The 13543-nt window shown below is 43.9% G+C and overlaps 4 protein-coding genes across 4 annotated transcripts; 1 reads left to right on the forward strand and 3 right to left on the reverse strand.

Annotated features, from left to right (window-relative positions):
* Positions 1-732: 732 nt before the first annotated feature.
* Positions 733-1695, forward strand: F5891DRAFT_985133 (uncharacterized protein; the record flags this gene model as incomplete). The annotated part of the gene is made up of 6 exons (XM_041377542.1): positions 733-873; positions 947-979; positions 1064-1240; positions 1292-1356; positions 1423-1465; positions 1513-1695. The coding sequence occupies 6 exons, from the start codon at positions 733-735 to the stop codon at positions 1693-1695; spliced, it is 642 nt and encodes a 213-aa protein (XP_041219819.1).
* A 186-nt stretch (positions 1696-1881) lies between these two features.
* On the reverse strand, positions 1882-3235 carry F5891DRAFT_1130999 (uncharacterized protein; the record flags this gene model as incomplete). The annotated part of the gene is made up of 4 exons (XM_041364600.1): positions 1882-2139; positions 2200-2239; positions 2292-2507; positions 2754-3235. 4 exons carry the CDS (start codon positions 3233-3235, stop codon positions 1882-1884), a joined length of 996 nt encoding a protein of 331 aa, XP_041219820.1.
* A 55-nt stretch (positions 3236-3290) lies between these two features.
* Positions 3291-3570, reverse strand: F5891DRAFT_896513 (uncharacterized protein; the record flags this gene model as incomplete). Its single annotated transcript, XM_041373374.1, has 2 exons — positions 3291-3416; positions 3469-3570. Coding segments are annotated over 2 exons (228 nt in total), but the record flags the coding sequence as incomplete, so codon positions are not given.
* Positions 3571-3603: 33 nt separating this feature from the next.
* On the reverse strand, positions 3604-4080 carry F5891DRAFT_961796 (uncharacterized protein; the record flags this gene model as incomplete). The annotated part of the gene is made up of 1 exon (XM_041375842.1): positions 3604-4080. A coding segment is annotated over one exon (477 nt), but the record flags the coding sequence as incomplete, so codon positions are not given.
* Between the last annotated feature and the right edge of the window lie 9463 nt (positions 4081-13543).

Raw genomic sequence — 13543 nt, forward strand, 5'->3', positions numbered from 1 at the left:
GATGATGGTAGACCTTACAATTGAAAGCTACTTATATATAGCTAGGTACAGCTGATCACACTTGGGCACATTGCCAGTGATGGCAGCTTTTGCAATTGGAAGCTGCCAATATATAGCTAGCCATAGTTGGTACATTTGATAATAACAGCATCACTGTGCTAGGTAGATCACAGCTTACTACCATGGGTCTGCCAATATGACGGCCTACGGGGAATCCCACCTATGTAGTCTACCCATCTACTCCTTTGTCAAGTTTTCTGCAATTTAATAAAGCTTTGCTATGTATCATCAAATATTTGATGATGGTAGACCTTATAATTGAAAGCTACTTATATATAGCTAGGTACAGCTGATCACACTTGGGCACATTGCCAGTGATGGCAGCTTTTGCAATTGGAAGCTGCCAATGTATAGCTAGTCATAGTTGGTACATTTGATAATAACAGTATCAATATGCTAGGTAGATCACAACTTACTATCAGAAGTGTGCCAATATGATGGCCTTGGGAGAATCTGCCTACGTAGTCTACCTATTTATTCCTTTATCAAGTGGTCTGCAATTGTGATAAATATTTTTAACATTATATATCAGATAAAGTTAGGTAAAGCCTTGTTATACTCTGGTCAAATGCCTGATGCATGCATGCAATGGGCCACGAGGCTCGGTTGATGGACATTTAAGTCAGGCATGATACAAAAAAATTGATTTACCCTTCAAAAATAACCCATACCATGGGTGAAGGGTGTTCTTATGCTAGCCATCTTGCATTTCTTCACGATGGGAGGAACCACATGCCTGTCATACCGGAAGACTGGGCATTGTATACCACCCATGTGGCCAGCAAGTGGGTGGAGCAGCAATTTCTTGCCCATGTATCTGGATGACCATTGGTCAACCCGCCGGCTGGTTTGGACCTACTGACCTTGCTGTCTTGTGGGCACCTAGCCTTCCTCATGGCTGAGGCCTATCAACACCCAAGTAAGTGACACTAAATTGTGTTCTCAACATCTACACTCACATTTCCATCTGGATGAAGTCAAACTGGATATTGATATTATTTAGTACAACGAGGCCCTAGCCAAACAGGAATTGGGGATGAATGATGCCCAAGAGGATGCCTTGTTGGTGAGATTTCCTCCAGCCGAAAATATCTTGTTGGACTGCCCTTCGGTGGTCATTGACTCCAGATACAGGATTATTCTTTGGTATATACCGGATGCTTTGACACTGTGGGTGCAGGTGAGTTCCTCGGCTGACACTTGCAGCTCTGAATGACTATTCTTTTCATAGAATGAAATGTTTTTAGTGACCCTTTCCATAGGTGATCTGTTGAAAAAGAGCATCACAAATGGCAAGTCAGGTGGTTGGAGAACCCACAGGACAAATTTCTACTAGACAGAAACTCTGGAATTGACACCCAGCTGCATCAACATCGTGCCATGTTGGTTCCAGCAAGGACATGAGGTGGGTCTCCGTGGCTCTGGCTCCATGTGATACTCAATACAATGCAGTGCTATGGCCCGCCTCCCGAGAATCTGGATGATAGATTCAAACCCGAGGTTTCTGCAACATTGAAGGGCGATAGGAGCCTGGCAATGATAACCGCAATGCAAAGACTGGCCTTGCTAGCTTCTGCTGCCTTACATGTCATGCATCAGGAAAACCTGTTTTGTGCTAGAGAGCTTTATAGATAGGTTCCAAAATGGGCCTAACTATAACAGCTTTAGTTGCTATAGTGCTCTCTATAGAGCTTTATAGCAACAGACCATTTTATTCCCAGCTTTAACAACTTTAATAAATATAAGATCTATTATTCAACTCATTTTTCAGATGCCATTATGTTTGGAAGATTAAATTTGTTTGGTGCATAGTAACGCCTCCTAATACAGTGTTTTGTATGCATACTTGGTGGACCAATTATTTAATAAGAACCTGTCACAGAGATCCAGTACATTTTCTGATCTCCATTCTCTGGAAACATCAGCAGTACCAAAACAAGGAATTAGCTGACAAGTCTGACATATGGTGCTGATAGGAATGATATCTGCTGGTACTACATTACCGCTCCTTAGTGGCATCTTCTTCACCTCATACATACAGTGTTCTTTCTCTGGCACATTTTTGAGCATAGTATACCACTAGATGTAGGCCAAGGGTTCTATTGGCCAGTACTCTGGGGAGGCAAAGGTGCCATAGACTTGTTGGGGTAGCTTGAACAATAACCTAAGTCGCCCGATTCTTGTATCTGTATTCTCTAAAAACATCCAAGGTAAAAAAAGATATGATCAACTTGCCTTGAACCCCAGTAGCTTGGCACTCATCCGTCCTCATGGCCACAACTGTATCAAAGTGTTTCTGACCATGGGAACCATGAGTCTTTGGACAGGCCTTTATCCAGTCAGTTTGTCTACTACTGTCAACTTCATCCTCCCCTAGTTCCTCCAAAACAAACTTGAAACCATGGTATATGTCAAGCTTGTCAAATGGAAGCTGAGTCATCTCCAATCTATTGCATCCAAATCCTTCACCTATAGCCCTTCTCCTACATTGATTGAGATAATTTTTGAGGTTCTGTACCAGTCCAGGGCAGTGATGGGACTCCATGATACTCTGTAGTGATTGACCAGAACTATGTGGCTTTTTTGGTAGCAATATGTGAGGTGGGATATTAGCCTTGCCTGAGTTAAGATGTTGCCCTAGATTATCCAGGTATAGATGGAAAGATGACACCTGTTCATATCATTCCAGCCACGAAGTCATTTGAGGGCACTCCTCCCTTTTATTAGTTGCCCTCCAGGCGTCCTTAGCAAAATCAATGTGAAGGCGCTCAAATGCCTCTGTATTGTAATTGTCCATGGCACCAAATAGGCGTATAGAGTTGATATAGTGGGTGAGGCTGTGTATTTTTGGAATATTGAAGTGGTCCCTTACGCCCAGTTCAATAAGCACCCCCTTATGCTTGTGAAACATGTCCAAAGCATCTTGAAGATAGCTTAGGGTTTGATCATCGTGAGTGGGGTACTGAGCTAAATAGATGAAGTCCAGTAAGGAGCGGTATGCAAGTATGACCTGTCGAGGAACTTTTCCCACTAAGCATCCCAATAAGATGCACACCATCTCTTTCCTCTCTCTACCAGAGATCTGAGAGAGCACAGTCCAACCATTCTGGAAATGGCAAACCTCAAAGCAGGGTGGGAGCACTCTAATCCTAGCATCTAATTCTGAGGGGTGCATGAAGTGTGCGCACAGTGTGTATAGCTTCTAGTAGGTCCCTGTATTGGACCATATGTCATTCCTCTGGATTGTCTGGAAAGGACAGGTAGGTGGTGTGCCAAAGCATGCGAGATGGAATAGTATTGATAATTTGATGCATAGCGTGAGTGTTGTAAAATGATAAGCCGAGCTTTTCAACCACCTGTTTGGAATTAAGCCGTGAGCACAATAAGTAAAGTGCACATGTTACTCACCCCTGGAATGGACAACAGGCGGTCAAGGGACTTATCCCCAATGCCTTCTTTGGTTGCCCACTCGGCTATCCTCCACTCAACCTCAGAAGCAAAGGGTGAATATTTTTGGGATGCAACACCCTCCATATCAACATCTCAGTCCCCATCAAATTGATGCAGGTCTCCAAGGATGTGCCTACACCAGCTCTCAACAAAGGTTTTGCCCTCCCTCACAATAGCACTGGCAGTTGGGTGCTCCACCACCACCCGCCGATCTTCATCAACATTTAGAACCCTCCTTGATGAACCTTGTGTGGGCTCTTCTGCCTGGGCCGAATCTGATCTTGAAGGTGCATGATCAGCAGGAGGCTGCACAGGTATGAGGTCAAACAACTCTTGGTTCCATGCTTCGTTAACATCCTCAGGATCGCATTCATCGACGCCTCCTTCATCCACGGGCATATCCTCCCCCTCCGCAACCAGAGTGTCTGGGATCACAGTACATTCAAATGTACCCAGATTCCCAAGATCCCTCAACTTTCCCTTATGATACCATAGGCACCCTTTTGTCTGTCCCATATGAGTAAGGAGGCCCTTCAAAGTCCTAAAGTTGTTTCTTCCGCATGTGGGGCAGGTACAGCTTTAAAGATCTTAGGCATAACTTGGGACCATGTGCATTGTGGTCATTATGCGTGAAACTGCCGAGTGTGAGAAATAGCGCAATGGTATTGCATGGTATACCTAGTAATCAAATTGGAAGAATCCAGAGGGCATCTGGTGTGAAGCTGCATACCAAAGAAAGTGGGGGAAACTCACAAAAATAATAATGGTCAGCTGCTGCTGGGGTATCCAGGAATGATCAGTTTGACCAGGGCAAGATGCTAAACAGAAACCACCAAGACCAAGGAAGAAATGGGAGATCACATGCTCTGCCTGGAAACAAATTCTCAATGGTAAATGGGCGCTGGCGATGGGGATGACATGTATCAGTGCAGGATTCGTAGTAAGTAAACGATTGCAAGGAGTATGTACAATACAACAAGATAGTATAAATTTCCTCTGCATGGCCTAGTGTGTGTCCAAGAGGTTCAAACTGATACAGTCAATAATACTTTTAAAAAGGAAGTTCAAAACAATGCCATAGCTTATACTTTTAGTTCTTTCTCCTCCCAGATGTCGATGCCTTACCTGGGACATAATCTTCATTGTCATTACAATGAGAACGCGAAGTGCCAGACTTCTTCCCTGCTGCAACGGACTTTTTCTTGCCACCATCGCTGGTGCGGGACTTCTTGATCCAGTCGTTGGTGATGGGCTTCTTGCCTCCGCGGGACTTCTTCCCCCCTTCATCGGCAAACGACTTCTTCTTATTGGCACGGAACTTCTTCCTTGCATGGTTATCGTCATCCTCGGGAGCCCTGCATTTGGAGGAACCAGCCATAATGTTGGAAGTGGGATCAACAACAGGATCAGTGACGGTGCTCTGCTCAGTAGGCAGGTTGCCAGTGGAAATGGTCGCAGGGGGACGAGCACAAGAGGTTTGCTTTATGACAGCTCTACTAGGAGGTTCGTTTATGGGTTCTGGCTGGACATCGCCCTCAGGAAGCTCACTCATTGCTGCCACAGCATTCAGCACGAAGGAGATCTTGAATATTTCGGTGCGCGTGTATGAAGCTGCATCAGTGGGTCTGAGGGCTAGCTTATCTTCTGTAATGCTCTTTGGGTTGATGTCATCACTGACCTCTGCTTCCAGGAGGGAGAAAAAGCTGGCATGTGATTCCTCCCATGGTGAGGAGGAGGCAACCTCTGTTATGGCTGGGGTGCCTCTATCTGAGTGTTCCTCTTCTTGTTGCACAATCTCAACCATTTCAGACAAAAACCCGATCATCTCCTCATATGTGATACCGTCGTCCAATATCTAAGAAAGAGCCCCTTCAGTAACATTTCCCGACTTAGTCAGACAGCCAAAGGTTGAGAATCAACCCAGTTAGGCGGGCCATCCAGCATGGGCCTATGCATGACTGAGCATGGATGGGCCCACACATAATTCAGCACCCATGTTGGTGGGTGGGCCAGGTGAGATTGATAGGATGAGTGGGCCAATTATCATGGGACACAGGTACCAGGCCTGACAGATAGGCCCAACAAGTTTTTCTTTGGCCCACACATGTCATCTTGGAAAGGTTGGCTAATTGTTTTCGGCCCAAAATAATATATACATATATGATCTCACAGGGGCCGACAGTTGCATGCATTTGATCACGGAAGGGCCAGCTGATCATATGTTGGCCAATACGATCTTGCTATGGACTGACGGTTGCATACATATGATTTCAGGTCAGTAACATTGGCCCAAGGTGATGGGCGCATTTGATCTCGGATGGGCCAGCCAATCATTTTTTGGCCTATATGATTTTGCTACAGGCCGACAGTTTGGTGCATGTATTGAATCTTGGAAGGGCCAGCCACATGTCGGCCCGAGGGAATAGGTGGGCTCATTTAATCTTGAAAGGGCCAGCCAATCATGTTTTGGCCAATATGGTCTTGCTATGGGCCAACAGTTGAGCGCATTTGATCTCGGAAGGGCCAACCATATGTCAGGCCGAGGCAATAGGTGGGTGCATTGAATCTCGGGGGGCCAGCATATCATGTTCTGGCCAATATGGTCTTGCTATGGGCTGACGGTTGAGCGTATTTCATCTCAGAAGGGCCAGCAATATGTCAGGCCAAGGCAATAGGTGGGTGCATTTAATCTCGGAAGGGCCAGCATATCATGTTCTGGCCAATATGGTCTTGCTATGGGCCGACAGTTGAGCGTATTTCATCTCAGAAGGGCCAGCAATATGTCAGGCTGAGGCAATAGGTGGGTGCATTTAATCTCAGAAGGGCCAGCATATCATGTTCCAGTCAATATGGTCTCGCTATGGGCTGACAGTTGAGCACATTTGATCTCGGAAGGGCCAGCCATGTGTCGGCCCAAGGCAATGGGGTGTATGATTTCGGAACAACCAGCTGACTATTTTTGGCCCAAGAAAATATAGGAAGAACATGGTTGGCCTATAGTTATTTCGACCCAAGATGATGCAAAGGTGATCTCAGCAGGGCAGTTTCATGTGCATTTTCAGGACTGCCAGTCCAGCCCAGTGAGTTGTACGCAACAGTATGAATGCAGATCTCGGAATGGCTGACAGTTAATCATACTCGCAGTAGAACACCCAATTAAGCTCGGAAGGACTTACGGAGCGATGTTGGGGGCAAGAAATATGTATTCAGCACTGGCAGAGCTGACAGCAGGGCTTAGCGTCAGATGAATATATATATGCGCATTATCATGTGATGTAGGATACTGTCATATCCCGTATTCCAGACCTATGTCTGATAATATTCCCACATCTCATCCGGACCTTCGGACACCTTATCCATGTCTCCAGTCCTCTACCCATCCGGATCCCTGCACCTCTGCACATCCACATCCACACATCCACATCCAGATCCCTTTACCTCCGTACATCAGACCTCCGTACCTCCACAGCTAGCCTGCTTCATTCATCCTTTGTCCTATCGCCCTAATGTCATACCCCATACATCCACGCATCTCGTCCGGACCATATACGATCTGGTCCGGTCTGGTCCGATCCAATATACGATAAGCTACTTAATTCATTTCCTGTGCATATAACGTTAACACAGCCTATCCAGTATTTCCTTGTTCCCGGTATCTCGGCTATACTTACTACCAGTATGCTTACTGATCCATTAACCTATGCTTCATTTCCGACTCACGTTTGACAACTTGACTTATGCTTCGTACATATGTAGCCTTGGACCTTTGCTTATTGATCTTTCCGATAGTCACTTAGTATATAAACTCTTGTATATGTCCTGTAGTTCCTCAGTCTGAATATCATATTAGTCCTTGCACTAGTCTTCACTCTAAGTCCTCATATCAGTTCTAGTCTTCCAACTTAGTTGTTATCCATCTCAGGCCTAGGGAGTTTCTCCCTAGGCCAGAGCTCTACTTATCCGATACTCCACTCATCTGCTCATCTGATCCTCCATAGTTTCCAGAAGTTCATCCGGATCTTTCCCACGGTCCTCCAGACCTATTCTGCTTCGGACTTTGTCCTTGCAGCCTTTCCTCTGTTTACTTCTACTCAGGACAAGTCCCAAGTAGCCATTATACATATCCGTATCAGGACAAAACCTCATTGTAATTTCCGGAACTTTCCTGCACTCATCCGGAAGTTACTTGCACCCGTCCGGAAAGTCCTTCCGAAGTTTCCCGCGCCTTCGGATGTCTTCGGACTTTCTTCGGACACCAATCCGAAATTAAGGGCACATACTTGGGTAAGGGGCGCAGCGCATGAGCTGAAGCCAAGCCCCTCAGAATCAGTCCTACCCTTTGTGCATGGTCTTAACAGATACAGGAGAATCTTGAATCTCGGAAGGTTGAAGGATGGCTTAGCTAGTTATAATTGGCGAAAGGAAATATAGATTTGATTACAGAAGGGATCGCTATTGGGTTCAGGTAGTGTTGTATGGCCAGAAGATCATACAGAAGGGCCAGCTTGTTATCTTGTAGCTCAAATGAACATACCTACAATTCCTGGAAAGGTTAGGAATAACGGAACTCGATTTTGGGGCTGGATATATCTGCGAAAGTTTAGGATAAGGTAACAGATGGAACAAAAATCGATAAATCTGATACTGGAAGGAGTTACAAATGGGCACATCGGATGTCCAATCGGTCCAGTAGACAATAACAGTTGAGCTGATCAAATATGGTGAGCGGCAGCTGAAAGCAGTTATTAAGGACATGAGTGTAAATCTAATTGCATCGAGCTCGCCTCTTCCGGAGTGTGGCGGAAGGGTAGTAGATGGGGTAAACATCCTTCAACCTGTATACTATTTGATTGAGAACATGTTACGCATAGCTATCACTCTGAGCAGGAAGTAGTGATGAACGGTTGCTGATATGGGGCCTGGTGAGTGCATGAATGGCTGAAGTGTAATATAAAGCAGGAACGGTATGTACCCATTTGTAACACATTCCAGTGTATCTATGTATCTCCTGGACCACATATTACAGTGACCTATCACCATATAATACGAGGGAACGGACGTGCATAATATCCCATATGATATGGGCCAGCGGACCATGGGCCCATGATAAAAATATCCTTGACTATGACGGATGGGCCGGGAGGCAAATTATTCCCGATGGAGGCGGGTGGGCCCATGCAGGGAATATATAGAGTAGATGAGTGGGCCGATGTACATGAATATTAGGTAGACGGGGATGGGTGGGCTGAGGTAGTTGGATATTATGCAGATGGGTGTATTAAGGTAGATGTGTATGAGATAGATGGGTAGGTACTTGTTATCACATTCACGGGTGGGCCCAGACACATATTAAATTAGACGGGTGGGCCAAGGGTATTATAAAATATTGTATTAGATGGGTGGGCTGAGGATGTTGTATTAGACGGGTGGGCCGAGAGTGGTATAAAATATAGATGGGTGGGCCCATGTGTATCATAATTGTAGACATGATGGAGCTGAGGTAGTTGTACATCAACCAAATCAGAGGAGGTAATAAATCAAAGTTACCAAGTTCCCGGAGCAGCAGGTGATCTCCTGACATGGCCTTTGATGGTGCACAGGTTGTCTTGCAGAATTTGGAATCTGGGGTGTGAAGCTTGTGTTGCCCTATGAGACGCCAAGTTCCGACCACCCAAATTTGGGTCAACTGTACTGACTTCTGAGTTCCAGGACCCGGGAGTCAACAAATGAATATCTGATAACCAGCACACTTCCAATCAGGTAGTATGTCATTGAGCAATGGATCATCCAAGGGGTCCCTTATCAGACTCGGTAGTCAATATAGGCAAATGATAATGAAAACATGAAAGTTGTTATTATGCTATTTTTCAAACCCGAGACCTGAACATATGTATGCAACATGTCCATTTTTCACTTGTTGCACAAATCACTGAGTTTTGAGTACTGAAACCTGAAACTCAAAACCCAGCATGCAACATGTTGATTTTTTATTTATATTACACAGATCATCAAGTTCCGAGTGCCGAGACCCAAGACCTGAAAATATGTATGCAACATTTCCATTTTTCACTTGTTGCACAAATCACCGAGTTTTGAGTGCCGAAACCTGAAACTCAAAACCCGGTGTGCAACATGTTGATTTTTCATTTACATTACACAAATCATCAAGTTCTGAGTGCCGAGACCCGAGACCCGAAAATATGTATGCAACATGTCCATTTTTCACTTGTTGCACAAATCACTGAGTTTTGAGTGCGGAAACCCGAAACTCAAAACCAGGTGTGCAACATGTCCATTGTTCAATTATATTACACAAGTCATCGAGTTCCGAGGGCCGAGGGCCGAAACCCGAACCCTGAAAATATGTGCACAACATGTCCATTTTTCACTCACTGCACAAATCACCGAGTTTTGAGTGCTGAAACCCGAAACTTGAAACCCAGCATGCAACATGTTTATTTTTCATTTACATTACACAAATCATTGAGTTCCAAGTGCTTCGGGTCATGTCCATTTTTCACTCATTGCACAAATCACCAAGTGTCAAGTGTCGAAACCTGAAACCCAGTACTTCAAATGGACACAAATTGTATTTGTATGTATTATCCATTGGTGTAGGGCTCAAATAACTTGGGAATTGTATTTGTCAGTACTCAGTACTAGGTACTCGGTGATTGGTACTCGGTGATTGGTACTCGGTGATTGGTGATTGGTGGTCAGTGGTCAGTACTCGAGACTCAGGTAGTCAATATAGGCAAATGATAATGAAAAATGACAGTTGTAGTCCACATCAAGGTGAGTGTCTTGGTAGTCTTTCTTTGTCATCCGGCAAAACATCAGCAATAATGAAAAAAATGAAAGTTGTTATTATGCTTAACTTCCTTACCGAAGGTTGTAGTCCAAGTCCAGGTGAGTGTAGTGGTAGTCTTTTCTTGCCAATTGGTTATCTTGTTACTCATTACGCAGTACTCGGTACATGGTAATTGGTACTCAGTATTTGGTTGTGATACTCGGTATCCAGGAATCAATAGTCAGCTTAATGAAGGTTGTAGTCCAAGTCTAGGTGAGTTTATTTGTAGTCTTTTCTCGTCCATTGGTTACCATGTGACCAAGATATAAGCTAAAGAAATCCAAAACATCAATAATGACAAATGAAATACATGTGTGCAGTAAGTGAGTCTAAAGATAAAAGAATGAATATTAATAGCGAGACTTGCACATTATGTCAAGATATACAACATAACAAGCCTGTGATGTGATCAGAGACCTGGAATAACACCCATATACATCCATTATAATAGCTTAAAAGCTTAGAAAGATTCATGAAGGATTGATGTAATGATAGGCAAAATGACATATGTGTGGAGAGTGACAATAGACATCTTTTATACAAAGTCACATTTATATATGATTCAGGTCGAAAATATCATTACAAATAACTTTCATTTTTCATTATCGCCAATGTTTCAGATTTCTTTAGCTTATATCTCAGTCAAATGATAACTGATGGACAAGAAAAGACTACCAATACACTCCCCTAGACTCGGACTACAACCTTTGGTAAGGAAGTTAAGTGTAATAACAACTTTCATTTTTCATTATCATTTGCCTATATTGACTACCAACCACCAACCACCAACCACCAACTACCAACTACTGAGTACTGAGTATTGAGCACTGACAAATACAATTCCCAAGTTATTTGAACCCTACACCAATGGATAATACATACAAATATAGAATTCATGTCCATTTGAAGTACCGGGTTTCGGCACTCGGCACTCGGCACTTGGTAATTTGTGCAATGAGTAGATGGGCATGTGGCATACATGTTTTTGGGCTTCAGGTTTCAGGATTCGGCCCTCAGCACTCAATGATCTGTGTAATGTAAATGAACAATGAACATGTTGCACACCTGGTTTTGAGTTTCGGGTTTCGGCACTTGAAACTTGGTGATCAGTGCAACAAGTGAAAAATGGAAATGTTGCATACATATTTTCAGGTCTTGGGCTTTCCGGTGAAATTGTGGTCCTGGATGAACCAGGCAACCTCCTGCCAGAATATGATTCTTCTGATGAGGAGATGGAGGTTGAGGTGAAGGTTGATCGTCCTGGTGAGAAGGTTGAAATGGCTACATAATTGCTCAGTGATAGATGTACATAAATCTTTTTCAATGCATGTTACCTATGCCACAATTGAATGATTCAATCATTGAGTTCCAATATCCAGAACTAGAAACTGTAGATTGAGGTAGATATCACCCGAAACCCGAACACCCTAACACCCGAATGTCAAATTCTCACAGTGCCGAACCCCGAGTGCTGGGTGCTGGGTGCCGAGTCTTAAAACCCAGAACTCAGGACTTGACATTTGAAATGAAACACATTTTTCAGACATGTTTGAATCTGCCTACATATATCCATAAACATTTTACTAACCCCCGAACCCTGACAAATATCTTTGTCCAGTCCCACATATCGAGTCCCGAGTTCCAGGACCCCCGAACCCCGAAACCCAGCAGTCCACAATTTCGGGGTTCAGGGGTTGGTAAAATGTGTATGGATATATGGAAGGTTGATTTAAACATTTTTGAAAGATGTTGCATATGAAATGTCAAGTCCCGAGTTTTGATTTCTGGGTTTCAGGAGTGCCAAGTCCCGAAGCCCAGAGTCCCAAAACCCAGAGTTATGTCAAATTTTCAGTGCTGAACCCCGAGTGCCGGGTGCCAGGTGCCGAGTCCTGAAACCTGGAACTCAGGATTTGACATTTGAGACGAACATCATTTTTCAGACATGTTTATATGAACCTACATATATCTATAAACATTTTATTAACCCCCAAGCCCCAAAATATATTTTTGTTGTCTCACATCCCGAGTTCCGAGTTCCGGGACCCCCGAACCCCGAAACCCGGCAGTCCACAATTTCAGGGTTCAGGGGTTGGTAAAATGTGTGTGGATATATGGAAGGTTGATTTAAACATTTTTGAAAGATGTTGCATATGAAATATCAAGTCCCGAGTTTTGATTTCTGGGTTTCGGGAGTGCCAAGTCCCGAAACACAGAGTCCCAAAACCCGGAATTCAAAACTCAGGACTTGACATTTGATGAGACATCTTTCAAAAATGTTTAAATCAACCTTTCATATATCCATACACATTTTACCAACTCCTGAACCCCTAAATTGTGGACTGCCAGGTTTCAGGGTTCAGGGGTCCCGTAACTCGGAACTCAGTATGTGAGACAACAAAAATATATTTCAAACATGGGTAAGTCAATGTGTTTGTCAATCAACTTGATTGTAAATCAAATTTTATTGATCTCTCCAAATTTCCCAAGTTCCGAGTTCCAGGACCCCCGAAACCCAGCAGTCCATAATTTAGGGGTTCGGGTGTTGGTAAGAACTTGGGAAATTTGGGGAGATCAATAAAATTTGATTTACAATCGAGTTTATTGACAAACACATTGACTTACCCATGTTTGAAATATATTTTGTTCTACATACCGAGTTCCGAGTTCCAGACCCCAGAACCCTGAAACCTGAGACCCGGCAGTCTCAGGGTTCGGGGGTCCAGAACTCGGAACTTGTGGAAATTTGGGGAGATCAATAAAATTTGATTTACAATCAAGTTTATTGACAAACACATTGACTTACCCATGTTTGAAATATATTTTGTTCCACATACCGAGTTCTGAGTTCCGGACCCCGGAATCCCCAGACTGCCAGGTCTTGGGTTTCGGGGTTCGGGGGTCCGGAACTCGGAACTTGGCATGTAGAACAAAATATATTTCAAACATGGGTAAGTCAATGTGTTTGTCAACAAACTCGATTGTAAATCAAATTTTATTGATCTCCCCAAATTTCCACAAGTTCCGAGTTCCGAGTTCTGGACCCCCGAAACCCAGCAGTCTGGGGGTCCAGGGGTCCGGAACTCGGAACTCGGCATGTAGAACAAAATATATTTCAAACATGGGTAAGTCAATGTGTTTGTCAATAAACTCGATTGTAAATCAAATTTTATTGATCTCCCCAAA

Source organism: Suillus fuscotomentosus (assembly GCF_016647785.1).
Source record: "Suillus fuscotomentosus strain FC203 chromosome Unknown F5891scaffold_82, whole genome shotgun sequence".
NCBI lineage: Eukaryota > Fungi > Basidiomycota > Agaricomycetes > Boletales > Suillaceae > Suillus > Suillus fuscotomentosus.